At 39.9% G+C, this 27,879-nt stretch overlaps 1 protein-coding gene across 7 annotated transcripts in view; it reads left to right on the forward strand.

Annotated features, from left to right (window-relative positions):
* The window catches only part of FUT10 (fucosyltransferase 10), a 107,556-nt gene extending 80,034 nt beyond the window's left edge, over positions 1-27,522 (forward strand). For 3 of the 7 annotated variants that reach the window (XM_073219022.1, XM_073219021.1, XM_073219024.1), the window contains one exon: positions 12,594-18,016. In XM_073219022.1, the coding sequence (XP_073075123.1) occupies positions 12,594-12,830 (237 nt within the window). In that variant the 3' untranslated portion in view covers positions 12,831-18,016. Of the gene's footprint in view, positions 1-5,574; positions 8,778-10,782; positions 10,899-11,091; positions 11,187-12,593; positions 18,017-24,653 lie in introns of those variants that run through there. The other 4 variants (XR_012123978.1, XR_012123977.1, XM_073219023.1 and 1 more) reach the window with 4 other exon arrangements.
* The last annotated feature ends 357 nt before the right edge of the window (positions 27,523-27,879 follow it).

Raw genomic sequence — 27,879 nt, forward strand, 5'->3', positions numbered from 1 at the left:
TAACTTCTTCTTTACCAATCTGGATTCCTTGTATTTCTTTGTTTTGTCTGATTGCCGTGGCTAGGACCTCCAGTACTATGTTAAATAACAGTGGGGAGAGTGGGCATCCCTGTCTGGTTCCCGATCTCAGAGGAAATGCTTTCAGCTTCTCGCTGTTCAGTATAATGCTGGCTGTGGGTTTATCATCTATGGCCTTTATTATGTTGAGGTACTTGCCCTCTATTCCCATTTTGCTGAGAGTTTTTATCATGAATGGATGTTGAATTTTGTCAAATGCTTTTTCAGCATCTATGGAGATGATCATGTCATGGTTTTTGTCTTTCTTTTTGTTGATGTGGTGGATGATGTTGATGGATTTTCGAATGTTGTACCATCCTTGCATCCCTGGGATGAACCCCACTTGGTCATGGTGTATGATCCTTTTGATATACTGTTGAATTCTGTTTGCTAATATTTTATTGAGTATTTTTGCATCTGCATTCATCAGGGATATTGGTCTGTAATATTCTTTTTTGGTGGGGTCTTTGCCTGGTTTTGGTATTAGGGTGATGTTGGCTTCATAGAATGAGTTTGGGAGTATTCCCTCTTCTTCTATTTTTTGGAACACTTTAAGGAGAATGGGTATTATGTCTTCTCTGTGTGTCTGATAAAATTCTGAGGTAAATCCGTCCAGCCCCGGGGTTTTGTTCTTGGGTAGTTTTTTGATTACCGTTTCAATTTCTTTGCTCGTAATTGGTTTGTTTAACTTTTGTGTTTCTTCCTTGGTCAGTCTTGGGAGGTTGTATTTTTTTAGGAAATTGTCCATTTCTTCTAGGTTTTCCAACTTGTTGGCATATAGGTTTTCATAGTAGTCTTTAATAATTCTTTGTATTTCTGTGGAGCCTGTTGTGATTTTTCCATTCTCATTTCTGATTATGTTGATTTGTGTTGATTCTCTTTTTCTCTTAATAAGTTGGGCTAGAGGCTTATCTATTTTGTTTATTTTCTCAAAGAACCAGCTCTTGGTTTCATTGATTTTTGCTATTGTTTTATTCTTCTCAATTTTGTTTATTTCTTCTCTGATCTTTATTGTGTCTCTCCTTCTGCTGACTTTAGGCCTCATTTGTTCTTCTTTTTCCAGTTTCAATAATTGTGATGTTAGACTATTCATTTGGGATTGTTCTTCCTTCTTCAAGTGTGCCTGGATTGCTATATACTTTCCTCTTAAGACTGCTTTCGCTGCATCCCACAGAAGTTGGGGCTTAGTGTTGTTGTTGTCATTTGTTTCTATATATTCCTTGATCTCTATTTTGATTTGTTCATTGATCCATTGATTATTTAGTAGCATGTTGTTAAGCCTCCATGTGTTTGTGAGCCTTTTTGTTTTCTTTGTAGAATTTATTTCTACTTTATACCTTTGTGGTCTGAAAAATTGGTTGGTAGAATTTAAATATTTTGGAATTTACTGAGTCTCTTTTTGTGAGCTAGTATGTGATCTATTCTGGAGAATGTTCCATGTGCGCTTGAGAGGAATGTATATCCTGTTGCTTTTGGATGTAGAGTTCTATAGATGTCTATTAGGTCCATCTGTTCTAGTGTGTTGTTCAGTGCCTGTGTGTTCTTACTTATTTTCTGCCCGGTGGATCTATGCTTTGGGGTGAGTGGTGTGTTGAAGTCTCCTAGAATGAATGCATTGCAGTCTATTTCCCTCTTTAGTTCTGTTAGGATTTGCTTCACATATGCTGGTGCTCCTGTATTGGGTGCATATATATTTAGAATGGTTATATCCTCTTGTTGGACTGAGCCCTTTATCATTATGTAGTATCCTTCTTTATCTCTTGTTACTTTCTTTGTTTTGAAGTCTATTTTGTCTGATATGAGTACTGCAACCCCTGCTTTCTTCTCACTGTTGTTTGCCTGAAATATGTTTTTCCATCCCTTGACTTTTAGTTTATGCTTGTCTTTGGGTTTAAGGTGAGTTTCTTGTAAGCAGCATATAGATGGGTCTTGCTTTTTTATCCATTCTATTACTCTGTGTCTTTTGATAGGTGCATTAAATCCATTTACATTTAGGGTGACTATTGAGAGATGTGTACTTATTGCCATTGCAGGCTTTAGATTCGTGGTTACCAAAGGTTCAAGGTTAGCTTCTTTAATATCTTACTGCCTAACTTAGCTCGCTTATTGAGCTGTTATATACACTGTCTGGAGATTCTTTTCTTCTCTCCCTTCTTATTCCTCCTCCTCCATTCTTCATATGTTGTGTGTTTTGTTCTGTGCTCTTTTTAGGGGTGCTCCCATCTAGAGCAGTCCCTGTAGGATGCCCTGTAGAGGTGGTTTGTGGGAAGCAAATTCCCTCAGCTTTTGCTTGTCTGGGAATTGTTTAATCCCGCCATCATATTTAAATGATAGTCGTGCTGGATACAGTATCCTTGGTTCAAGGCCCTTCTGTTTCATTGCATTAAGTGTATCATGCCATTCTCTTCTGGCCTGTAGGGTTTCTGTTGAGAAGTCTGATGTTAGCCTGATTGGTTTTCCTTTATAGGTGACCCTTTTTCTCTCTAGCTGCCTTTAAAACTCTTTCCTTGTCCTTCATCCTTGCCATTTTAATTACTATGTGTCTTGGTGTTGTCCTCCTTGAATCCTTTCTGTTGGGAGTTCTTTGTAATTCCATGGTCTGTTCGATTATTTCCTCCCCCAGTTTGGGGAAGTTTTCAGCAATTATTTCTTCAAAGAGACTTTCTATCCCTTTTCCTCTTTCTTCTTCTTCTGGTACCCCTATAATACGAATATTATTCCTTTTGGCTTGGTCACATAGTTCTCTTAGTGTTGTTTCATTCCTGGAGATTCTTTTCTCTCTCTCTATGTCAGCTTCTACACGTTCCTGTTCTCTGGCTTCTATTCCTTCAATGGCCTCTTGCATCTTATCCATTCTGCTTATAAATCCTTCCAGGGATTGTTTCACTTGTGGTGTGATCTCATTCCTGACATCTGTGATCTCCCTCCGGACTTCATCCCATTGCTCTTGCATTTTTCTCTGCATTTCTGTCAGCATGTTCATGATTTTTACTTTGAATTCTTTTTCGGGAGGACTGGTTAGGTCTGTCTCCTTCTCAGGTGTTGTCTCTGTGATCTTTGTCTGCCTGTAGTTTTGCCTTTTCATGTTGATAGGGATAGTTTGCAGAGCTGGTACGAGTGACTGCTGGAAGAGCTTCCCTTCTTGTTGGTTTGTGGCCTTCCTCTCCTGGGAGAATAGCGACCTCTAGTGGCTTATGCTTGTCAGCTGTGCGCAGACAGGGCCTCTGCTCCCTGCCGGTTTGCTATGGAGTTTATCTCTGCTGTTGGTGTGGGCGTGGCCTGGCTGGGGCTGCTCCTCCAAAGTGGTGGAGCCCTGTTGGATGGGGAGTGGCCGGGAGGCTATTTATCTCCGTAAGGGGCCTCTGTGCTCCCTGTTGTCCAGGGGGTTAGAGTGCCCAGAGATCCCCAGATTCCCTGCTTCTGGTCTAAGTGTCCTGTCCTGCCCCTTTAAGGCTTCCAAAAAGCACTCTCCAAACCAAAACAACAACAGCAACAATGAGAGAGGGAACAGAAAAAAAAAAAAAAAAAAAGAAAAAAACACGCGATTTTTTTTTTTTGTATTTTCCTCAGGCGCAGGTCCCAGGCACCTGCTCACTGGTCCTGCTGCCCTGCCTCCCTAGCACCAGGGTCCCTGTCGCTTTAAGGCTTCCAAAAAGCACTCGCCAAAAAGAGAAAGAAAAAAAAAAGGGGAAAAATGCGTGAGTTCCTCCGTCCTCAGGCGCCGGTCTCAGGCACCTGCCCACCGGTCCCGCAGGGAAAAACACGCAATAATCTTTGTCCTCAGGCGCTGGTCCCAGGCACCCGCTCACCAGTCCCGCCACCCTGCCTCCCTAGCACCGGGGTCCCTGTCCCTTTAAGGCTTCCAAAAAGCACTCGCCAAAAAAAAAAAAAAACCGCTCCGGTTTCTTTCCACCCGCCGGGAGCCGGTGGGAGGGGCGCTCAGGTCCCGCCAGTCCGGGGCTTGTATCTTACCCCCTTCGCAAGGCGCTGGGTTCTTGCAGGTGTGGATGTGGTCTGGATGTTGTCCTGTTTCCTGTCGTCTCTATTTTAGGAAGAGTTTTCTTTGTTATATTTTCATAGCTCTATATGTTTTGGGGAGGAGATTTCCACTGCTCTACTCACGCCCCCATCCTGGCTCCGCCCCTCCTTTATCCTTTTAATGCTGTAGGATTCATGTCAGCTCTGTCATGTCTGATGAGGCTACTTTGTCTCGCCTCTCTTTTTTCATGATCAATCTGAATAGAGGTTTATCCGTTCATTGATCTATTTAAATAATTAGCTTTTGGTTTCATTGATTTTGTTCTTTTCTATTTTCTATTTTAATGATTTCTGCTCTTTATTTAATTCTATTTAATTTGGGCTTAATTTTTTCTTTTTCAAATTTACAGTGGAAATCTGGGTCATTGATTTTAAACCTTCATACTTTTTGAATATAGATGTTTAATGCTATAAATTTCCTTCTAATCATTATGTCAGGTACTTTTACAAATTCAGATTATTCTATTAATATTAATCTAGTTTAAAATTTCCATTTTGATTTCTTCTTGGACTCATGTATTATTTATTAATCTGTTTTTTGGATTTTGTGTCTTTGGAGATTTTCCAGAAACCTTGCTGATGTTGATTTTTTCCCCTTGTAAGAAATACTTTATTGAATGACTTTAAGTTTATTGTTTTATGGCCAGAATATGGTCTATCATGGTAAAGTTTTTTGTGCAGTTGGAAGAATGTGTGCTCTGCTGTTGTTGGGGAGAGTTTTATAAATCTCAGTTTGGTCAAGTTGGTTGATGGTGTTCAAATCCTCTATATCCTTTGTGATTTTCTGTTTACTTCTGTTAGTCATTGAGAGGAGTATTGAAATCTCCAACCTTAGTTTTGGATTTATCTTTTTCTTCTGTCAGTTCTATCAACTTTGCTTCAAGTATTTTCAAGCTCTGTTATTATATATAAAAGTATCTAGTATTGTGTCCTTTTGATGAATTGACTTATTTATCATTTTGTTCTTTCAGTCTCCTGCCTGGAAGGTGCTGGCTTGGTTGTAATGTTTATTTGCTAAAGGGGAAGAAGAAAGCTGAGCCTGCCAGTATGCAGTATTTAAAGTTGCATGTAATCAAGTTTAGTGAGAGCCTTCCTATGCCCCTAGTGGAAGAGATTCTCTCTCTCCCCACTAGCCAGGAACCAGGGACCTAAGAAAGCCTAAGGTTGCAGGTTTGAGAAGCACAAAATAAGCAAATGTGTCACTTGGGATGACAGTGAGATTAATCTTATTTCTACTCCTTGGTGTCCATAACTGTCTAGTTCAACTGTTTGGAGTACAGTCCCCTATTTGGATCACAGGATTAAAAAACCCATGGAGTATGTCCCTGAGCTGGTGCTTGAGTTGAGCCTTTAACAAGCTTTTCCATAGGTCTTTTAGTGATGGGGTACATAGTAAAACCAATAAATTCTGTGCCCACTTTCACATTGTCCATTGTCATAGTGTCATTTGTCCATTTCAATACCCCTTTCATCCTACAGTGTGTCGCTAGGTCTGAGTCAGTGTGGTTGAAGAGGTCATGTTGCTAAAGAAGGCATTCTGCAAACCCTGAATAATGTTGCTGGATAGAGATATGCGGGAAAAGGAAGTCAAACATGTATCTAGAGTAAATGTCATCTTCACTGTGAGTAAATTGCTAGTCTTCCTAGGGTTAAAAGTTTTCAGTGTATTCAGCCAGTCTTAGTGACTAGATGGTCTCGTCAAGGAATGGTGCCATATCAGAAGCCTCAGCATTGATGATTGCCGCTGGAAGGTTCAGGATTCAACAGTGACAGTCATGAATTCAGCCAGAGCTTTTGGGTTCCATGCATTGCCTCTATCATTGCTAAGATGTCTCGGTTCATGGGCCCATGAAACCAGTGTTGGAATGAGAAAGGACCGAGGCTGGCTAACATCCAAGGATAAGTCATATTGTTTACCTGCTTGATGTGAGCCCCATCTCAGTGGATGCTTATTGTCTGTCATTAATATAAAATGTTGATTAGAGCAGTATTGATCTCCTGTATAGGTACCAAATTCAGCAAGGCAGCTGCAGTTGGGTCTACTGTTAGGTTAAGTTCATGGTATTCTGTTTGTAATGATTTAACTTGTTTTTGTGAAGGGTCATAAAGGTGCATTAAATGGGGAGTGGGAGATACAATGGGGATGATAATCCCTCAGTCTGATGTGGCAAAGGTACCTGCAGTTTTTCCAAGGATATGATATTGCTTCAAGATGTACTGTCTTGAGACCACCCAATAGCCAGAGCAGTCTTGGAAAGAGCAACCATTCTGGAGGTATCATGCTCCCTGATTCAAACTGTATTACAAAACTGTATTCATCAAAACAGTATGGTATTGGCATAAAGACAGAAACGTAGATCAATGGAGCAGAATAAAGAGCCCAGAATTAAAGGCACACAGATATGGTCAAATAGTTTATGACAGACAAACCAAGAATATACAATGGGGAAAAGATATCTCTTCAATAAACGGTGTTGGGAAGACTGAACAGCCACATGCAAATGAATGAAACTAGACCATTATCTTACACCATGCATAAACATTGACTCAAAATGGATTAAAGTCTTGAATATAAATATTGAAACATAAAATTCCTAGAAGAAGCATATGAAATCATTGACATTGGTCCTGGCTATGATTATTTGGATTTGATACAGAAAGGAAAGGCAACAAAAGCAAAAATATACAAGTGGGACTACATCCAACTAGAAAACTTATGCATAGAAAGGAAGCCATCAACAAAATGAAAAGGTAGCTACTGAATGGGAAAAAATAGTTGCCAATCATATATCAGATAAGGGGTTAATATCTAAAGCATAAAGAATTTATATAACTTGATATCAAAAAGAAATCAATCTGATCAAAAAATGGGCAGAGGATCTGAACAGACATTTTTCCAAAGAAGACATACAGATGGCCAACAGACAAATGAAAAGATGCTCAACATCATTAATCATCAGGCAAATGCAAATCAAAACCACAGTGAGATATCACCTCACATCCATTAGAATGTTTAATATGGAACAGACAAGGAATAACAAATGTTGGTGAGGATCTGGAGAAAAGGGACCCCTGTACACTGTTGGTGAGATTGTACATTGATGCAACCACTGTGGAAAGAAATATGGAGGTTTTCCAAAAAGTTAAAAGTAGAACTGCCATATTATCCAGCAATTCCATTTCTGTGTATTTACCTGAAGATAACAAAAACACTAACTCAAAATGACATATTCACCCCTATGTTCATTGAAGAATTATTTACAATAGACAAGATGTGGAAACAACCTAAGGGTCCATCAACAGTTGAATGGGTGATGTATGATCTTGTTTATATATGGAACCTAAAACAAAACAAAATGAAACAAACCAACAAAAAACCCCAAGCTCATAGATACAGATAATGGATTGGTAATGGCCAGAGGTTGGTGTGCAAAGTGGGTGAAGAGAATAGAGGGGTACAAACTTTGAAACAGGTCCTGGGTATGTGGTGCACAGCATGGTGACTATAGTTAATAGTACCATATTACATATTTAAGGTTGTTAAGGGAGTAGTTGTTAAAGTTGTATTATACACATTAAAGTAGTCTGTAATTCTGTATGGTGATAGATATTAACTAGATTGTTTGTGATCATTTCACAATAGACAAGTATTGAAGCATTATGTTGTACACTGAAACTAATATAATGTATATCAATTATACCTCAGTCAAAAAAAATAAATAAACTTAAAGGGAAATTTAAGTGTAGTAGTACAAATCTTTATGTAAGAAAGCATAAAATTGCAGAGTTTACTATTAGCAAGCAGCTATATTTGTTGAGTGTATTTAGTTTCACCAAATAATTAAATGGTTGTATATGAATCATTAATGGAAGCTACTTGCTTCTGACTCTTCAGTTCAGCAGGATACAGCCTTGTATCTGTATCTGTCAGTCAGTACAGGTGAGCAGTGGCCTCTCAAAACCTGTTTTATATCACTTTGGGCCCTTACTTGATTCTGTTCTGCTCTTGCTCCAGATACAGTCTTCATCCAGCCATGAACTCTGGCTAACATAACCCAATTTTGAGTCTACCTCTGGTTCTTTGAACTTTGTATTGTTGTTGAGACTTCCCAGACTTTGAGTCTTAGCGTTTCCAGCTGGTTTACTCTTTGGATTTGTGTCTGGTTTTCAGTGGTCAGTGCTGTCTTGGTAAAGAATCCCTGCTCTAGTTCCAGATCCTTGGGAGCCAAGCTCTATGACCATTTGTCAGGGTTTCGAAGAGAAGAGAGGGTTTGGACAACTCTATCCTGCACACTCTACCAGACAAGTTAATTCACTCTTCTGCTTACAGGCCCTTGAGGACAAGCTATATGTGCACTCCAAGCCTCTTCTTGTGGCTGCACCATGGTAGCTTCTTAAATTTCCTGTGGGAGTTTTAAGGAAAAGAAAATAGGTTAATCCAACTATAGATAGGCAGTCAGATTATTTTATTTCTGAATTGGTTTTTCTGCTTTGCTTTCTAAATTTGGGGTGAATGGAGATTCTAATCATTACAAAACCCAACACATTGTAAATCCCACTATCTTCACTAAAAGTTTTTTCTTTTTTGTAAAAGATACATGTGTACATAGCTGAAAGTATCAAATAATTCTGCAAAGTCAGTAAACAAAAAGAGCCATCTTCTGTTTTTCTCTTTTCCTCCTCCCCAGAAGCAACCACTTATCACCATATTTAGCTAATTAATGTATTTTCTCAATGTTTATAAATAGCATTCTTATACACGAATTTTTTTGATATTCAATATTTATGTGTTATGACTGTGTGATTATAATCAAAAGGTGAGCCATATAGTATAAGATGATTTCATTTCCCTCTAGTTAATAACTGTCTTCTCTTTTGACTGTTTTTCTATGTTCTTATCCTAATTCAATCCTTATTGATCGTTTAACTCTCCTTTGAAGGCATTCAGATGTGCCAGGCGTCCGGTTCACTTCATCTCGCTGTGGAAGCCCTCACGGAGCCTTCTGAGCCACTCCGTGCGTGCTGGCGGCCCTCTGCACTCAGTGTGGCGCATGAGCCGGAGAGCTCCCTGCCCCAGCATTTTGGGAATTTCCTTTCTTGTCTTTTTCTCTTGAGGTGAAACCTCTGCTTTCTTGTATGCTTTTCTCCCTTTTTCCTTATTTTGCTCTGTGGTTTTGGGTGATCATTCTTTCATATAGCTTCCAGAGAAGGGGTGCGTAGGGATGTCTGAGAATGTTTTCATTCTGCTCTAACATTTAAGCAATAGTTTTTCCGAGTGTAAACTGTTAAAATGGACATCAGTTTTCTCAGAATTTTGAAGGCATTTTTCCATTGCCTTAAAAAAACAACTTAATTTTGAAATGATTTTAGATGGACCAAAGAGTTACAGAGTTCCTGTATGCCCTTTACCTGGCTTTCTCTAATGTTAACATCTTACAAAACCACGGTATATTTGTCAACACTAAGAAATTAATATTGGTACACTACTATTACCTGAACTACAGACTTCAGTTCATATTTCACCAGTTTTTCCACTAACATCCGTTGACTCTTCCAGGAGCGAATCCAGGACACCAGATGTAATCAGTGATCATGTCTCCTTAAGTCTCCTGTGGAGACTTAGGCTCAGCTGATCTGGGATAGTTGATCCTTAATTTTAATAACTCTTATTCTTTTAAACAGTATTGGTCAGTGTTTTTGTAGAAGGCCTTTCCATAGGGTTTGTCTAGTGTTTTCCCTGGTTAAGACTTGGGGATTTGGGGAAATAATATTACAGAGACAAAAGGGCCCTTTTCAACACATCATATCAAGGGAGGCGTGAGATCAGCGTGACATGTTACTGGCCATACTAGCTTTGATCAGTTGGTTAAGGTCATATCCCCTAGGTTTTTCCACTGTGAGGTTACTAATTTTCCCTTTCTATGTAGTGAGTCACTAAGTCCAGCCCACACTCAAACAGAGGGGAATTATGCTTCACCTACTTCAGAGAAATACCAGTTTGTGGACATATGTTAACACCACCACAATTACCCATAAATATTTGGGGGGAGACATTTTGAAGCTACGTAAATATGCTTTTTCTCCCTAAAGTTTTCCCCACTGATGTAAACATTCATCAGTGAATTTCACCATTGCTTTTTAACTTCAGTGTTACTGTCAAGAAGTCCAAAACTGTCCCAACTTCTGATCCTCAGGATTGAACTTTTTCTGTCACAGAGCCTGTAGAATCCTGTGTTCGGAAATTTCACAAAAATGTACATTGACAAGAGACTGAATTGCTGAGCTGTCAGTGGGCCTCTCTATCTGAAACCTTGGTCCTTCAGTCTGGGGAGAAGTTCTTATATTGTTTCTCTTGGTATTTCTTTCCTTCCCTCTCTCTTTTCTGGAATTCTTAATATTTAAGAGATTGGTCCTCTAAATGAACCAATCCTGGAGCTCCAAGATTCAAATGCTTTTTCTATTTCTTTATCTTTCTTCTCTAATTTATGGAATGTATCTCAACTTTCTCTTCCAACCCTTCTATGGATTGTTTCACCTCTGCTATTACATATCTAATTTCATTTTTTATGGTTCTTTTAATACTTCTTTTCTAGTATCTTATTCTTTTTTTCATTGATCTTCTTTCATCCTCCTTTCTTTTCTTGAGGTTTTCTAAAATGTTCCCCTTGCCTTGTGTTTTTCACGTAGGTGACTTTTCATGGACGCTCTGTGGACTTGGTGGCCCGCTCATATTAGGGTGGTTTGATTGGCAGCTCTGTGCGAGGGGGACACGCTGGCTGTGAGCTTCGTCACAGGTGATCTGGGTGGGTAGTTTCCTTAGGCACTCTCTGAGTTATGTCCTCCTGGACGTCTCACATTCTCCAGAGAAGGACGCTTCACTCTCCTGTCTGGATTGTGAGGCCTGGCTGCTAGCACTGTGGGAATGGGGTATAGGAAGAGGGCAAGAGGGTCTTCCTCTCCAGTCTTCATATGCTCACTGACGCCTTCTGTTTACAGCACCACACTACTGCCCTCAGCTTTGCCTCATGCTTTCCAGGCCAAAGATCCTGTGTTTTACTTCTGCAGAAAATAAACATCTCATCTTTGGTCAGGTAAGGGAAGGGAAGACACCTGGTCCTGAGAAGGAAGGAATCTGAGTATCTGACTGCTTCACAAACAGACTTTCTATTAATTCTTCTCAAGTATTGTCGTGGCTCCACTTCCAAGAGTATCTGGTGCCTGCTGAGCCTTTAGGAGTTCTTCAGTGTGTTAAAGAGATGGACTCCCAGCTCATCCTGCTACCCTAGGATTTGGTTTTTAAAACAAATCTGTGAAGTGACTTATTGCTTTTCCAATTGTTTTCTAATCTCTAACATGTTGTTATTCTTCTGCCCTCTTCCATTCTCCTAGTTCTTACAGGTTAATATCTTCTGAGAACAGTCCTTTCACTCTCATTTTAATGGTGTTTCAGGAAGGAATGAAATTAGATGGTTGGGTCCAGTCTGCCATTCTGGAGCTTATGTGTCTTGCTCCCTCTCTTCTTTCTTTTCTCTCTTACTTCCTCCTTCTCTTAGAGTACTTCTTGGAGGGCCAGATCCTGAAAGGGTCTTCTGGTCCACTGTAAGGACTTTGACTTGAACATGCCATGCAGATAGCTGCTGAGGTTAGCCTGCCGTGGATCACGGGTGGAATCGGGGAGATGAGCTAGAAGATGATGGAGATAAAGCAAGATAGGCTGGGACCAAGCTGTGGCAGTGTAGGTCCACATGAAAGCATTTGAAAGCTGGGTGGTCTCCTACAGATGTCAGGGATTACTGTCTGGTGGAGGTGTCTTGGTGTACAGACAGTTGAGTGCAGTGGAAATATGTTAAAAACAAGGAATTAGATATACATGTGACAACAGGAAAACACATAAAAAGAATGTTGTTAGAAAATAACGAGCAGATTGAGATACATAATGTAATAACATGTAAGTAAACTTGAAAAGATGCCAAGAAAGTAAGGACACATTTTCTAAAAAGTCACTTGAACAGAAAGAACTGTAGTAAACACATTCAATGTTTGCTGAGGAAGGTAATGGCAATGGGATGTAAGAGAAATGGAAATAAATACATAAGCTCCCAAACAAATAGCAAGAGGGAAGAGCTCGCTTTAGAATCTGGAGAGAACTAGGGTCAATCTTAGGTGTTCTGTTTGCAACAATTTACGTAACATTTTGGAGCCTTAGTTCCCAGCTGTATAAAAACTCTCTATTTAATATATTTGCCATAAGATATAATAAGACAGTTTACGTAAATTGCCTAGAAAAGCATCTAGTGCACAGAACAGTCTCAGTAAGTGCTAGGTATTTTCTTTCTCCTTCAACTACCCAACAGTGTAACTATGGGAGTGAACTGCGGCGTGAAGATAATTGCTTTAGAGAGAGTGTTGCTGGGCTTCATTATTGATGGGCAGGAACACAGGACTGGTGCTTCCTTACTGTTTCTTTATAATTCTTTTTCTCCCTTCTCTCAATGCAGGGCTTACCACCCAAAAGCTGGAAGGCAGAAGCTTCCCACCTGAGTTGCCCGGAGCCTACAGCATTTGCTTTCTCCCCTGTGGCTCCACACAGGAGCTCTTTGCGAACCATGTGGATACCAAGCTTTGAACAATCCAGGAAAGAAGCCCAGGTGCTAAGGTGGCTGGTTGATAGGAATCAAAATTTTTCAGCTCGAGAGTTTTGGGCCTTGGTATTCAAGGACAATTTCAAAGAGTGACAGGATATTGTAGACTAGAGCCATCCTGAGGTTTATTTTCTAGGTTGCCTTAAGGTATGAATGTAATAGCTACTTTGTTGTCTGTCCTGTAGGGTAAGCATTCATTGCTGCAGTACTCATAATGAGCCCTATCAAATAATAGATGTGAATTACCTTTAGGGGTTTCCTGTACATTTTTTTATACTAAAATTTTAAGTATTTCTTAGGGACACTGGTCACCTTCCATTTACATGTCTGGACCCACGTTCCTGCTGCCTTTCGAGGAAGTTCACCTAATGGAGAGTGAGTGCCTTCTTCCCTGCAAGGGAGGCAGAAGGTGTGCAGCTGTGGATTCTTGATACTCACCTCACTATCCGCAGCTTATTGGTATTTGGCAGGCCCAGTGGGCTGATGCTGAGCATGAACACGAAACATATTAGAACTTGGCAACGAGAGATTTCAAGGAAATCTGTGGGTTTCCAGGGATTAAGTGAGTAATAAAAGCTGTGTATAGTTTATCCACTATTTATTCCTCAAGTCAGAAGGTCATGTGCTTGTTTGTTTCTGCCTTTTCCATGCTCCCAGCTACCTCTCTAACTTCCTTTTTATCATCTTGCTTCGTGTCCTCCTCCAAAGCAGAGTGTCTTACGATGTGCCTCCTGTCTGTGTGTTTTGATCAGTGAGATGTTCCCAGTTGTCCTTATACTGCTGAGCAGAATGATAATCATGTAATTCGGCTGGACAGCTCATGCGTTTTGATCAGCGTGAGAGTGGGTGAATACCCCCAGGCTCTCGAATGCTGTTGAAGGTGATTTGTCTCTTCTTAGGGTGAGGCACAGCCTGCTGTGGTGGGCAGCTCCCCAGGTTTGTGAGTGTTCCCTGTCATTTCTGATCCCGTCACAGAGAAGGTGCAGCTGTCTTACCGGAGCATCTGCTGGAACTTCATGAAATGCAAGGAGGACACACTGGCTCACGTCATCTTTCCTTGTGAGGGTCGGAAGGCTTCTGGATGACACTAAAACCTGTTGTCCCTGCTGTGTCATGGCTGTAGTATTCTTTATTGTGGAAAGATGTGACCTCCAGAGGACAGGAGAGTCCCTGATACTCATGTCCCTGGCGTGGTATAAGGAGGAAACCTCAGAGAGCTTTTTTTTTTAAAATCAAACCACATCATTTTACTATGCAGTTTCCTTCGACCAGAAAATTACTAAAAATACAAATATAAAGTCTCTAGAAAATACTTAGAACAGATCTGTAATCTTCTTCCTCCCCAAACTGGGCCAACCTTTGTTCTTTCAGTGTTGTTGGATTACATGCAGGTTTGTCTCCCTGTTAGCCACACACATAACACAGATCCATACAGTCCCCTTTTGTCATAGGTCAGTGCCTTGATGTGACTGCCGTGAGCAATCTCTCTCCCATCCACAGCTTTCTCTGGCTTGTGCCGGAGAAATGGGGACTGCAACCAGTACCTATCTTTTAGCAGCCTGAAGGGTCACATTGCTGGGTGGGAGAAGGTGTCTATGCCTGCCTTCTTCTCAATCCCAGCTCTGCCGTTAACTAAATACTGATTTTTGTCCATGTCCCTTAACCTCTCTGGGCCTTACTTTTTGTTCCTAAAAAGATGTGATGAGCTGGTCTCTGAAATTCTTTTCTGTGTAACATTGTTGAGTTGTTTATCAAAATTTAAGAAGTTTAACTTTTTAGGTGTTTTTATTAAGACAGTAACAAACCATTTCAGAGCCACTGTTTTCCAAGGGAGGCACACTCTTCTTTGGAGGAAAATGCCTACTTACTGCGTAGTTAATGAGGATAGAAAGCAGCGACCTCTCTGCACCTTATCCAATACTGTCAAAAGAGAGAGGATGGAAAGGGATGGTTTGTTGAGACCAGATTTTAAATTGTATGTTCAATGACATTTGTAGCTATTTTACTCATAAAAGAAAGCCCAAGATATGATTTGTGCCTCTGGAGAGATATTGTCAGATAGCTTCAGTTCTCTTCCATAAATGCCTTAAATAAGTACCCAGTACTTATCTGCTGCATGTATGTCTTAAAACTCAACATTTCATGTAGTTTTGTCCTATTTGGGTTCTTCATCTAGAGTCCATAGATAAAATTCTCCCTAAGCCTTTCTCAAGTATGTGACTCTGAACAAATTTAGTGAAGTAGATCATTGATCATCTAATGTGGTGTAAAAATTTTATGGGGGCAGAGGGTAGAGGGGAGGGAATTTTCATGTGCTTAAAAATGAGGTATATTTCAAAGAGGATAAATCAGAATTTCCTTGGGACTCTTTAGGTACCCAAGATTTAAGACTTTTTTTTTTGCTTAACATGTGTGTCTTCTGTAATAGGATTTGCATCAGTAAGATGATTCCCTCTTTTCTGTGATGATTGCTGTCCTGGAGTGAGGGGGTGCCCCTGCTCTATGTAGCATGGTTCTTCTCTGCAAAGTGGGGAGTATGCATTTTCAGTTCTGTATACTGTCCCTCAGCATTTATCTGTGTTGATCACAGATTGTATCTGTGTTGATCCCATCATACCACACCTTTCTCTTTACCTCACTGTCTTCACTTTCGAAACATCATTAAGAAAGTGTCCTACCTCACAGAGCTGTTGTGGGGAATGACCCACGGCTGTGAAGGGACTTTGTACAAGGCAGCATTCTGTGAGTGCTTCAGTGCATCTTATTTGGATTGTTTGCAAAGACTCATTTTCAACGTGGTGTGGCAGGTGGGCAGAGACCTTTGCAGAAATGCTGAAGAAAGTGAATACTAATACTAGTCAATAGTTTTCACTTTTTACCTGGAAATGGAGGCAACTTTGACCTTTGATCTTGTAGCAAATATAGTATTTTAGAACCTGAACACTGACTCGCATATTTGTTTCTGTTAAGGACTAGATTCTAGTAACTAGAATATCAGTTGAGGTTCTTATCATTACTAGTAACAGATTGAGTGCATACAGCATTCTATGCATTACTCAGAAATTAAAGACATAAGTAAAAAATGAGCATGATTCCTTCGGAGTCACATAATGTACATTATATGTAGGAGAACAAGCTAGTGTCTATGGGATGCTGTGTGGACCTAAGCCCAGTACAGACCTGAGCTTGAAATGCCCATGATTTTTTAAATCATGCATCTAAAAAGATCAGTAACACTTAATTCCTGCTGAATGTTACAGTTTATTAGGGGAATGCACTGTAGAGTTGATTTTTGGTGAGTGATGATAATTATATAAAGCAACATGATACAGTTCTATGGAAGTGACATATGTCTTTCTTAGAATCTTCAAAGTACACAGTATAGAAGTTCACAGGCCAAGAATAATAATGGTGGTTATTTTATGTTTCTAGTAACTTTGCAATCCTGACTGTTTTATAAAGAATTTCCTTACCCTTCTTTAGGAAATTTCTTTCCTTCGTACTTTTGTTGTCATTCATAGTACTCTTTACTGCATAATTCTAATATCAACATATATCTTCATTTTCTTCTGATTACAGAAACAAAATATGCTTGCAAAATTCAGAGCACATACAGAATTACAACTCTGATTTCTAGAGCAAGAAAGACCTGGTTTTAGCCCCTGTTCCAGTATACCATCTTTCTTACCTTGATTGAGTAATCTGGCCTTTTGAAGCTTTAGTTTGCCCATCTGTAAAAGTATATTATAATTTCCACCCTCCCTGGACATTGTTGTGAAGGTTAAGTAAGCTACTATTCATACTTAATAAAGTGTAACCTTCATTTTTACAGCTATCTGTGGCCATTCCCCTTTTGTTTGTGAAACCTTGATTGAGATTTGTCCAGAAAAAAGGAATGACTAATGATAGTAGCAGGGATAGTGTGCTAGGTATCGTAGCAGATAGGAATTGGATGTGGGGGAGAGGTGTGAAGGGTTCTGGGTAGGGCTTTGTGGTATGATGATGGTATTAACACCGGGGACTGAAGAGTGTTCAAACTGTGCTCTGCATCTCTCTCCCCACCATGGGGTTTCTGATGGAGTTTTTCACAAAGCTCCCAACAGCATAGTGGGAATCAAACAACCTGTTTACAGTAGCTTTACAAACCCAATAAACCCAGAACAGTGTTCCCTGGTAAAAGCTGGATTTGAACACATGGTTTAGACTTAAAGCCTAAGTAGGATCGTTTATTGCCTTTCTATTTCTCCATTCTCAAACTTGGGACCAGCTTGTCCAATGGGCCTATACCAAGAAAGAAGAGAGAAAGATGGCCAGGTCAGTAGGTTCTGAACCTACTTACTTATTAACTGAAAATCAGAAAACAGAAAAGAGGAGGCACCTGACCAGGTCTTCTGCTAGGGGACAGCCCTGGATTGCTCTGCATATGCATGGAGGCAAAGATACAGGGTGCAAGGTGTGGGGGCTCACTTTTAAGTTACAGTAATTTCTGTAGCTGATAAAATATGGCCTGTCAGTATCCTGGGCCTAGCCCATTAAGCTAGCACCTCCACTGGTGCTGGGGATTATTAAGGAGCTGGGCAAGAGGCTGCGATTGGGGGCAGGAGGGACGCTCTATGGTTTTTGTCTTCTCAACTTCACTGGCCTCCCAGCCAAGCCTGTGGGCAGTCAGAGGTGTGGCTGTGTCCCTAAGGGTGTGGCCAGCCATGACCACAGAGACCTCCTGTCCTCTTCTTGGGCTTCTCCCTGAGAGCTACCCTTGCTCTCTCGTCCGCCTGGGACCAGTGATATGGGCGGTTCAGCTCTTATCCCTGAAGCTTCTGAAATGAGTCAGAACTGGACATTGATTAATGTCTCCAGGGGGTTTTGAGCATTAAGTCAAAAGTATATTCTCTATTTTATTTCCCACGCAAACCCCGACTACATCATCCAGCCTCGCTCACCAGAGGAGGTCATACAACCAGCCCATAGGCCATTATGAATATTTGTGATTTTACTATCATGAACTCCTCAATTTTTAAAAAACCGATTTGAGTCGGTAATTAGAGAAACTCAGAGATCGTCAGTATAGTAGGGGGTGGTGGTAATGGTTTAGAGGCAGGGGCATTGTCCCAGGAGCCTTTGGAATGAGCCTCACAGAAGTTGCTTCTTACGCATACAGAGTGACCCAGACTACAGAGCCTCATCTGATGAGTTACACTCACGGGAAAAACAAAAGCCAGTTTTTCTTAAGAGTGTTGAAGAACGATGAAGCAATAAAATGATCAATTTTATTAAACCTCGGCCTTTGAGTACGTCTTTTTAATTTCCTGTGTGATAAATGGAGTTTATACGTAAAACACTTGGTTGCACACCCAGCACAGTGAGAATCTTAAGGAAAAGCATTGGTGTGATTGTGGGAGTTGTGAGCTGAACTGGCAGCTTTTCCACGGAATGCCATTTTCACTCGAACATCTTGCAAACTATGGATATTCAGGCTTCGATTTTTTGTCAATCATCTTGAAAACAAAGTGGGTCTTTTTACCTTAAAAAAACTGATACAGTTTGTTACCCAGGACAAAATTTCAGCTTTCAAGTGAAAATTCAAATTTTGGAAAACTAATTTCTACCGCTTTGAGCTTAACAACTTCCTGATAGTTTGAGACTTTCCTGATGAGAGTGGTGGTGAGGTCAACACATTTTCCCAGTTAAAACAATAAATTTTGACATGGAAAGAAAACAGAGATGATGATATGTAAGGGTGTTTTTAGTTTGCATATTGGTTTGTTTTTTAATTCTAAGGAAGGAAAGGACAGTGTTGTAAACTGAAGAGAGAGAAATTTTTTTAAAGTTAAGTAATTTTTTAAATAAGAATTCCATAATGAATGAAAATGGAACTTCCAATGAGAGATTTTTAAATTGCTGATTATTTTTAAATTGGGATAAGATGAAAGATAATTGGAGCTTTCAATGAGGGAGAGGAAGCCTTTGTTAGTTGGGAAACAGAAAAATATATTAAGGTACAAGAAAAATATTTTTTAAATATATCATTTCAGTCACTCAGAATGTCAGACTGCCTGGAATTTATCAATGTATGTATTAAACTTTTATTGAGCACTTACAGCCTGTCAGGAATCATTCTAGAACATGGGGTTACAGCAGTGAATGGGACTGACTAAACCCTACCACCACAGATCCCACGTTCTCATTCTAGTAGGGGAAAGAAAACAGAAATGCTTTAGCAAATATATACCACTTCCTGGAAGCTTTTATTTCTTTATTTTGTAAGAGCCTCGTGAGCTGGAATTTACCTCCTGAATCCCTACCACTCCATTTGAAACAGATATGATAGAAATGGGTTATACTGATAAGAGTTTATTAAACGTGCTATATGGACAAAGATGTGTTGAGAGTACAAATCTGTCGATGTTGGGTGATGGACAGTGACAAGGAACAGAGAGGTTATGGACAATGAAGATGTGAAAAATGCACTTCCTGAGGAGGTGTACAAGTAGTTTAAGGTGATGAGCCCAAACTATATAGGTGAAGCTGATGGACACAGTTAGATAGTTCCAGAGAAAAAGGCTTCCTACGGGTTTCTTTACAGAGGCCAACGCCTCCTCAGTTTCAGGAAATTCCCAAGCAGGAAATAAGATGTTGCAAGCTTTGGGCTTTGGGGACAGACCCATGAGAGAGACAAATTTCAATAACCTAAGAGTTGCTGGTGACTTCTTGGCTTCTGAGGACATGTAGCTGAGCCAAGGTGAAGCCACCCTTCCTTCCTCTGTCTGCAGCCAGCTCAAGTGCCCATGGCCTGGCCGCCCATCACCCATGAGAACCAGTGTTTCATGAGCACAGCCATGTTCCCCCCTCTACACAGGACCTCCACTCAGATTGCACAATCCGTTAGCCAACTGCTGGAAGGTCATTCATGAAGGGCACTGAAAATGAGAAAACAACCTCTAATCTTGTGTGCAATCAAAAGAGTCTGTTTTGATGGGAACAGGATGGGGTCCTCCTGTGGAGTTCATTCCAGTAGTCTGCTCTCAGTGCTGGCAGCTTCTGGGATGACCTTGGAAAAGACCTTGTGTCAACTTGATCAGAACCTCTAGACAAAATATGTGAGTTCAGCCATATGTTTGAATGGTTCTGACATTTGCCAGTTTGCCATAACCTAGGGACAGTCTTCACTGTGCTGGACTGAAAACTGTTGGGAAGGGGCCCCTCTCCCATCCCTCCTTTTCCAGCACTCCCACAAACAAATTTTGGGGAAACATTGGACCATGCAGATATATCAAGCTATTGTATGATTCACATATTACCTGGAATACAGTGGAGTTGGATTTAGACTAATTTGGGGAGGACTGGGAATCTGACTGTGTCCACCAGGATTTACAAATCTTTTAAAATGTTGTCATATGTGCTGGCTGCGTCCCAGTGAAGCAGAAAACTTCATCTCAGGCTGTGCACAGCTTCTCTCGTGTTTACATGTGTCATATATTTCTACAGGGCACTGCCCGCTGAGATAATTGATTAATCTGAGATAGTCATTAATTGTTTGGTGTCTGTTATCTAGGAGGATAGGATGGTCACAGGGCAAATATAATTTGAGAATAGCCAGGGGGTGAGTAACAGCATAACTGTTCTGTGATCTGCCCCTAACTCCAGACATTCAACATGAGCTTGGCAATTATCTAAGAAAGAAAGGAGCGACATGTGGTTTTTCCCAATGGGGGATTTCATTGTCCATTTGGGCCCCTTGTTTACTACATCTCCAAGAAACCATGACAACCATATTTGCCTCTATTTCCTCTCCCCTGGATGTTTCTAGTTCCATCTGTTCAGTATTCACTGATGAAGGCAACTTTTTTGTTTCTTTTCTCATAAATGGAAGTACACTTATTTGAGTTCATTTAAAAATTTAAGAAAAGCAGAAACACCCTGAGGCTGGTCCTAACCTCTCAGGCTGCCTGCCCTCCCTTTAAGAGTGTACTTTCTCCTTGCTCAATAAAGCTGTCTTCTAGCCTTCAAACAAAACAAAAACAAAAACTAAGAAAACCTGAAAGGTGGTGCTTGGCTTGATAAATTGTTAAACACTTTCTCTATACTTCCTTCTCCTGAGATTTCGCCAGCAAATGGTCCAGTCCTTTATTTGATTTGTCAGAAGTGCCTGTGCTCTGTGCAGAGATATATCAACCCAGAAAACAAAGCCAGGCAAAAAGCCCTGCTTTGTAGGTATACATTTGTGTAGTAGAAAATGCTTCCTCTTTCGACTTCCAAAATCTCAGGTAGTGGCAGCTGGGAACACCTCTGTCCTTCCTCATAAGGTGGTTTATCTTCTAAGGCATTTTACAACGTTGGAGGGTCACATAGCTCTTTGCTGAGCTCCGCACAAAGAAAACAGTAACTCAGAGGAAGAAATATACAACTTGACTCAAATGAGACATCAGTGGGACCTTTTTGTGGTGTCAGTCGGGTGTCCTTTTACAATTGGGGCCCACTGATGGACTGGTGGCTATCCCAAGACACAACCTTCGTGGTTCAGGACTCTTGGCTAGTATCTGATTTGGCCTTTCCTCTTAATTTTGTGACCTTGTGCAAAGCATTGCACTTCAGTATGAACCCCAGATTCCTCCTATGTAAAGGGAAGTTGGACTAGATGACATATAAGGCCCTGAAGGGCTTTAAAATGACACCATTCTGTTTCATGGCCAAACACTAAACACTGGCTAATGATTTTGCTATTTTTCCTCTCTTTATAAAAAATTCTAGCCTTTAAAAAATTTTTTTTATTGGAATGTAGTTGATGCACAATATTACACTGGTTTTGGATGTCCATAGAGTTCTAGCCTTGATCATCTTACCTCACTCTATGACCTTTCTTCTCTGTCTTGTCCACTTCACTTCAATCTTCATTAATGTACTGATGACTTAAAATATTTTTTAAGTTGAACTTTACTGCAGTATAATTACATAAAATACAGTGTGCTATTTCAAGTTCAGTGAGTTCCTTCAGCTGTGTATATACTGCTACAATCAAGAATATTCATATCACACCCATGCCCTAGCTCCCCTTTGCAGTCAGTACTCCCCATTCCTGGCCCTAGAAAATCACTACTCTGCTTTCTGACACCAAACATTTGTTTCTCCTTAAAGCCATGCTCCTAATTGTGATCAAATATGTTATGTTCAACTGCGCACTGGGAAACTTGACTTAGATGCATGAATAGAAATCAACACCTTTTCCCATAAGTCTGTGTAATTACTAAAATTGCACATCTGAGAATCATCTGTATTCCTTCCTTGCCTTCTTTTTCCATATTAATCCATCCCACTAAGTAGTCTATTCCTTTAATGTATTCACATCTGTCCCTTCCTCCTGCCACTGTTTTAGTTTAGGACCTCACCAGCCACAATCTCGTCCCACAAAGTTCAGGCGCTCCATGGATCTCTTCCAAGGTCATGCCCCAGTCCTTCTACCTCCCAGCTCAGATGACCTTTGCATAGCCTTTGCCAATATATTTATATGGTGTAAACTTTATATTCTGCTCACTTCAGGGCTTTTCTTTCAATAAAACATTTTTCTAAAAGTCAAACACTCCCTAGCTTGACATCCTTTAATAGCTGATCATCTCCTTTGGGATACAGACTCAGATATAATCTTTACCTCACATACCAGGCTCACCTCTTCTCCCCCATCGGTATGCCCATGTGCTCTGCTCTGTCAGACTAATTCTGTGTTGCCTGAACACTTCATGCTTGCTTTATAATCTCTACCTCTTTGTATACACTTTTTATTTCCTCTGCCTGGAATATTAGCTTGATAGGGATTTATTTTTTAAGGCTCAGCTCAAATTATTTCCTCCACGAAGCCTTTCCTAATACTCTAAAAGGCTATTAGTTACTCTTTCTTCTTTCATTACACATTGTGTATTTCTCCTTGGTAATCACAAAATTACACTCCAATGTGGAAAAGGAGGAAGCAGCACAACTCATTTCCCAAATGGTCTTAACAGTTAACAGGAGACGCTCATGTGCATGGTCCACGTGTGCACATCCACACGGCCGCAGGGGGCCAAGGAGGACGTGCTGCTCAGTCTCTGACTTTTGGTTCAAGTTCTACACTACAGCTCATTTGAGAGTTTTAATGAGGAGTAAGAGCTTTGGGAACTCCTCTTCTGCCACATTATATTAGGTTCTCCTGTTTCTTTCACTGGTCTGGTACTCCGTATGTTCAGTTATTTTTGTTCCCACTCAGGGCCCTGTTGCTTCTCTGCAGGTGTGGCTTGAGCATTGTCAGCCCTTTGCTGGCTGCCACCCCAGTGTTCTGGACTCTAGCGTCTGCAGTCCACAGGCATGTTCTGTAGGCCAGCTTGCTAAAATAATGCCTATCTCCTGTTACCTTCTCTTAGTCTAGGCTGGGATGCTCCTGACTACAGGAGAAAAGCAAGATGGGAAAATCCTACAATGCAATGTCTTTTAAAAGGACTTATATTGTAATCTTTATGTTCTGTTTGTGTGTTTGCCTCCTGTATACTGTCTCTGGAGGGTCAGATGGTGTTTTTTTTTCCTCCATTTATCCCTACTGCCTAGCACAGTGCCTGGCAAAATCAATGGATGAGTGAATCTCATTATGAATTTGAATCCCGCCTATACTTGCATTACCAAAGTCAATGATTTATGTTACATAGCCTGTTCTGCCTTAACAAAAACCTGCCTGTAAGTAAATGAAAATGTGTTTGAATATCTACAAATATGTTTGAATTTGCTACACATAAAATTTTAAATTAGCAACAAATATAGGCTATGTTTTCATATGCTGGTAGCTCTAATTCAATGTACTGTACTTTAAAATAGAAACTAAAGCCAAGCCTGAATAATTAACTTGGATAATTAATTTGCTGAGTCTTACTGCTGGTGGTAAATGTGGATATACAGGGCAAGCAGTATTTGGAGAACCTAGGATACATTAAAAGAGAAGGAAAGAAACAATCAGAGAAAATGCAACCAAACAGTGCATTCTTTTCTCTTTAGCGCATTCAGAAGAGGAAGCCGAGTGTCAGTTCACAGTTCTGACTGTGAAGATCAGGTGACTGCTTGTTTTCCTGAGGAGGTAGAAGGGCCTGGGCTGGTTCTCTTGTTTCACCTTTTCACTTGTGCAAAAGTGACAGGCCTAGAATGAGGAACACCTGGAAATCAGCTGGCTTTTGATAAATGTTTGTTGAAAATAGACTGTATTGCTAAGTGTCAGAAAGTTGGGTAAAGTCTTCCAGAAGACCTTTGGAGATATAAAGGACAACAGTGTACTACAATTACAGACCATACTCCTTAGCCAGGGGCTAAAATCTCTCAGAAGTTTTCTCTGACTCATCTCCCTCATGGTGATGGCTTTGCTTGACATTCACATGTGCTGCTGTGTTCTCTGTGTTTATGTGATGTATATCTGTTTATGCCTTTGGATATTCCCAGACTGTATCTCACCTGCTAGATTAATCCATCCTAGGGTTCATGTCTTTCTTTGCATTCTCTGTAGCTCAATATATATCTATGATGTTCCAGACATTTTTACATATGGCTGTGATGTGATTTGAATCTCCAAACAACTTTGTAAAGTAAAGATATTATCATGGTTTTTGCAGATGGGAAAAGAGGTGCAGAGGGTCCAGTAACGTATCCAAATCTACACAGCAAATAAGGGGCAGATTCCAAATTTAGATCAAAGTTCATAATCATTCTGCAGTATACTTCTTAAGGAAACAGAACTCTTCTAAAGGATGTACTTAGAAGTCCCTTTATCTGACAAAATCAAATGGACAGGCAACGTTTTTTTGGCCATGGAACTGGCATATTTTTCATGTCATCTAAATATTATATCTACTCCATGTTGGTCATTCATGGAGTGTGTAACTCGAGGTCCCACTTTTAATTCGTGTTTGATAGAGATGAGTTTGTTGGCTGACCTTGTGAACCAAACCCTCAGATGGTAGAAGATGATGGACATCTATTGATCTGGAAGTTTATCCAAAACAGTAAGGTAAGTACTCCAGAAAGGAAATTCAGCTTGCTGTTATTAGGCGACTTGAGTGCTGCGCACAGTTTTCTCTTTTCCTTTCCCCTGTATTGATGGGTGGGTTACTATTTTAAAATGTCATGAATACCAACTTCCGTAATTGCCGCACTGCTACCATTTTTCCTCTTTCACTCTCACTGTTCGTCCTGCCATCATGATGACGCAGCCTTCAGACCCTCACAAATTTCATCCCTCTACAATGGAATATAAAAAATAATAATAAAATGTTCCCCACATGGTAATTAATTGTCAGAAGAAAATCACCCAGAACCTTGATCTCATACAGACCTCTCTTTTAAATGATGTAAATCCAATTTATCTCACTCTCAAGCTTCTTTGAATTTTAGTCTCAATCACCCTATGGTAAGATTGCTCTCGTCTTCAGGATAACTTAATGAAAAGGTGAAATTACTCCATGTACATTTTTAATTGCATCTCTTGATATAAAATAGGTTGATGTCAGAGAGTCTTCTTTCCTGAATCAACTGCAAATGTGTTTTTAATACAAACTATATTAGTCCATAAGAAATCTACTAGAGCAACAGAATACTCACAAAACATATGCCCTGTTGGCTAAATCATGAGTCCCAATTGCATTAGACAGTTTCACATTAAATCTTTTTTAATGCCTCTTATTATTCAGCTCTGTTTATTCCTACCCACAGAGGGTGTCACAGTTATAAAAATGTCACAGTACTGGGCCATAAGTGAATTATCTTTAGGTACAAAGTCCCTTATCCTCATACAAAGGTAAATTGTATTGCTGACATTTACTGAGCAAGGGATTTGCATATTGTCTCTGGGATAATTTGGTAACTGCTATCCTGGGTTGTTTTCTGGGCTTTTGATGTATGTCTAGAGTCTCTAAAACACCTTAGATTTTAGCGGGAACATCCACCCTGTGGCTCGGAAGCCGAGCTAATTTGCTTTTCTGCACCACAGCCTTCATCTGTGTTTTTGTTTTGCTTCAGTAACTGAAGGAAAAAAATCAGGCATTAATCTCTCACTCCATTAGAAGGATGCATTTCCACTTTCATCCAATTACCTGCTGTAATTTGAAGCTTTTGGTGCCTGCCGATAAGGGGGAGGCTGGCAGCAGCGAGGCCATGGAAAGCTTTCAAGAGGCATACTGTGAGCTGTTATCATGAGTTTCACTCAAAAGATCAAGTGTCAGGCCTGTTCACCCTTGCTTGATCCTGAAATCCTTACATATTCATTAGCCATTGATACGTGATTGCTCAGGGATGTTATAATGAGGCTGCTGACAGGTTCTGTAAGGTCTGAGGGCAGAAGGAACCAGAGCAGCCGGTAATGAGTTCAAGTTTCTTAGCACAGCTTGTTCTCAGGGGCAAAGGGTTTAAGCCGCTGACTTCTTTCCCTCTTTTAAAAGATAAGAGCACCAAAACCTGGAAGTTTTAATTTGACTCCATTTATTCATTTTCAGTGATCTCGATATTAATAGGGCAGAGGAACTAACGGGAAATGGAACCTGTTATTTCTAGAAGTCTGAAAAAGACTCCTGTAAATTCTCAGCACATTGAGGTGATGATTTGCTTAGGCAAAAAGACTCAGAGGGCCTAACACCCCCTTTTTATAGCTCTTTTCTATTTCCTGCAATATGAGTGGGAAAAACACATGTAAGGCCTTAAAATAAGGCCAGGTAGTCTCAGAAAAGTTTAGCCTGGCTAGCAAGATGATGAATATGGAAGTGATTCTGCTCCAAATTTTGGAGTTGGATATTTTCTCTTCTAGAGTGATCACCTATATTTCCTAGGACAACTCTAGCACCAAGAAGCTGTTTGTGAGAAATAACTATAAATTTATTTGTAAAATGATTTGTGAATAAAATCCCTTCCACACAAAAAGAAAACTCATGGACTTGAAATATCTAGTCAATTACTTCTAAGAACAAGGATGGACTGATTTGGTGAAAGAAAGATCAGATAATAAACTTGGGGTTCCACTTGCTCTTATTTACTTCTTTGGTTTCCTCATTTGTAAAAAAAAAAAGATTGAGTACTTGGTAATTGCTAATATCTCTTTTGGTTTTAGTAGTCCCTGATTGGTGAGACCACACAATTCAATATAACACTGGCAAATATTAAACTTGTATATTGTCATTCTTGCTGGTTATATTCATGACAGACACCTCTAATTAATTGTGAAAATTTTCCTGTTGATCTCAGAATTCTAAAGCTTTAGAATCCTTCTCAACACAGAGTTTCAAGCAGACTCTGTCCATCAGATGAAGATGGATCTTTAATGACTGCTAAGTGCCATTCCAGATATAGCTAACGGAGATGCAGTGACCAGACAGACGACAATATGGAGATCTGGTCCCGTATCTGCTTTTACACTTCTGTGTAACCCTTCAGAAGTCAATTAAATATTTTAAAATTAAATTTGATATAGGTTTTTATGTGAAAATAAGTTTTCATTTCTCAGGGATGAATGCCCAGAAGTGCAATTGCTGGGTCATAGGGTATTTAGTTTTTTAAGAAATTGACAGACTTTTTCAGGGTGACTAATATTTCAACCAAGTATGTATGAGGGATCTAGTTTTTCTGCATCTTCACCAGCATTTAGTGTTCATACTATTTAAATTCTCACCATCCCAGTGGGTGTGTAGTGACTTCTCATGGATCAATTGCAGTTTCCTAAAGACTAGTAATGTTGAACATCTTTCATAGACTCTTTTGCCATGTGTAATCTTCTTTGATGAAATGTCTTTTCATGCCTTAAGCCCATATTCTAACTGGACTGTTTCCTTTTTTACTGTTGAGTTTTGAGAGTTATTTCTATATTCTAGATATTAGAACTTTGTTGCATAAGTAGTTTGAAAAAATTTTCACTGCTCTGTAGCTTGTCTTTAAAATTTCTTTTTTTAGAATGTATAAAATTTTATTTGCCAAAAAGATTTTTCTGCTTAAAAAAAAGGAAGTTTGAAAGCCTCTTATATTGAGTCAAAATCCCTCATTTTGCACTTATAAAAATGCAATAGGGTTGATGTTTCCCCCTTCCTCTTTCGTTCGTTTTCTTTTTTAAAAAAATTAAGGTATCATTGGTATACAATCTTATGCAAGTTTCACATGAGCA

Source organism: Manis javanica, chromosome 12 (assembly GCF_040802235.1).
Source record: "Manis javanica isolate MJ-LG chromosome 12, MJ_LKY, whole genome shotgun sequence".
Taxonomy (NCBI): Eukaryota; Metazoa; Chordata; class Mammalia; order Pholidota; family Manidae; genus Manis; species Manis javanica.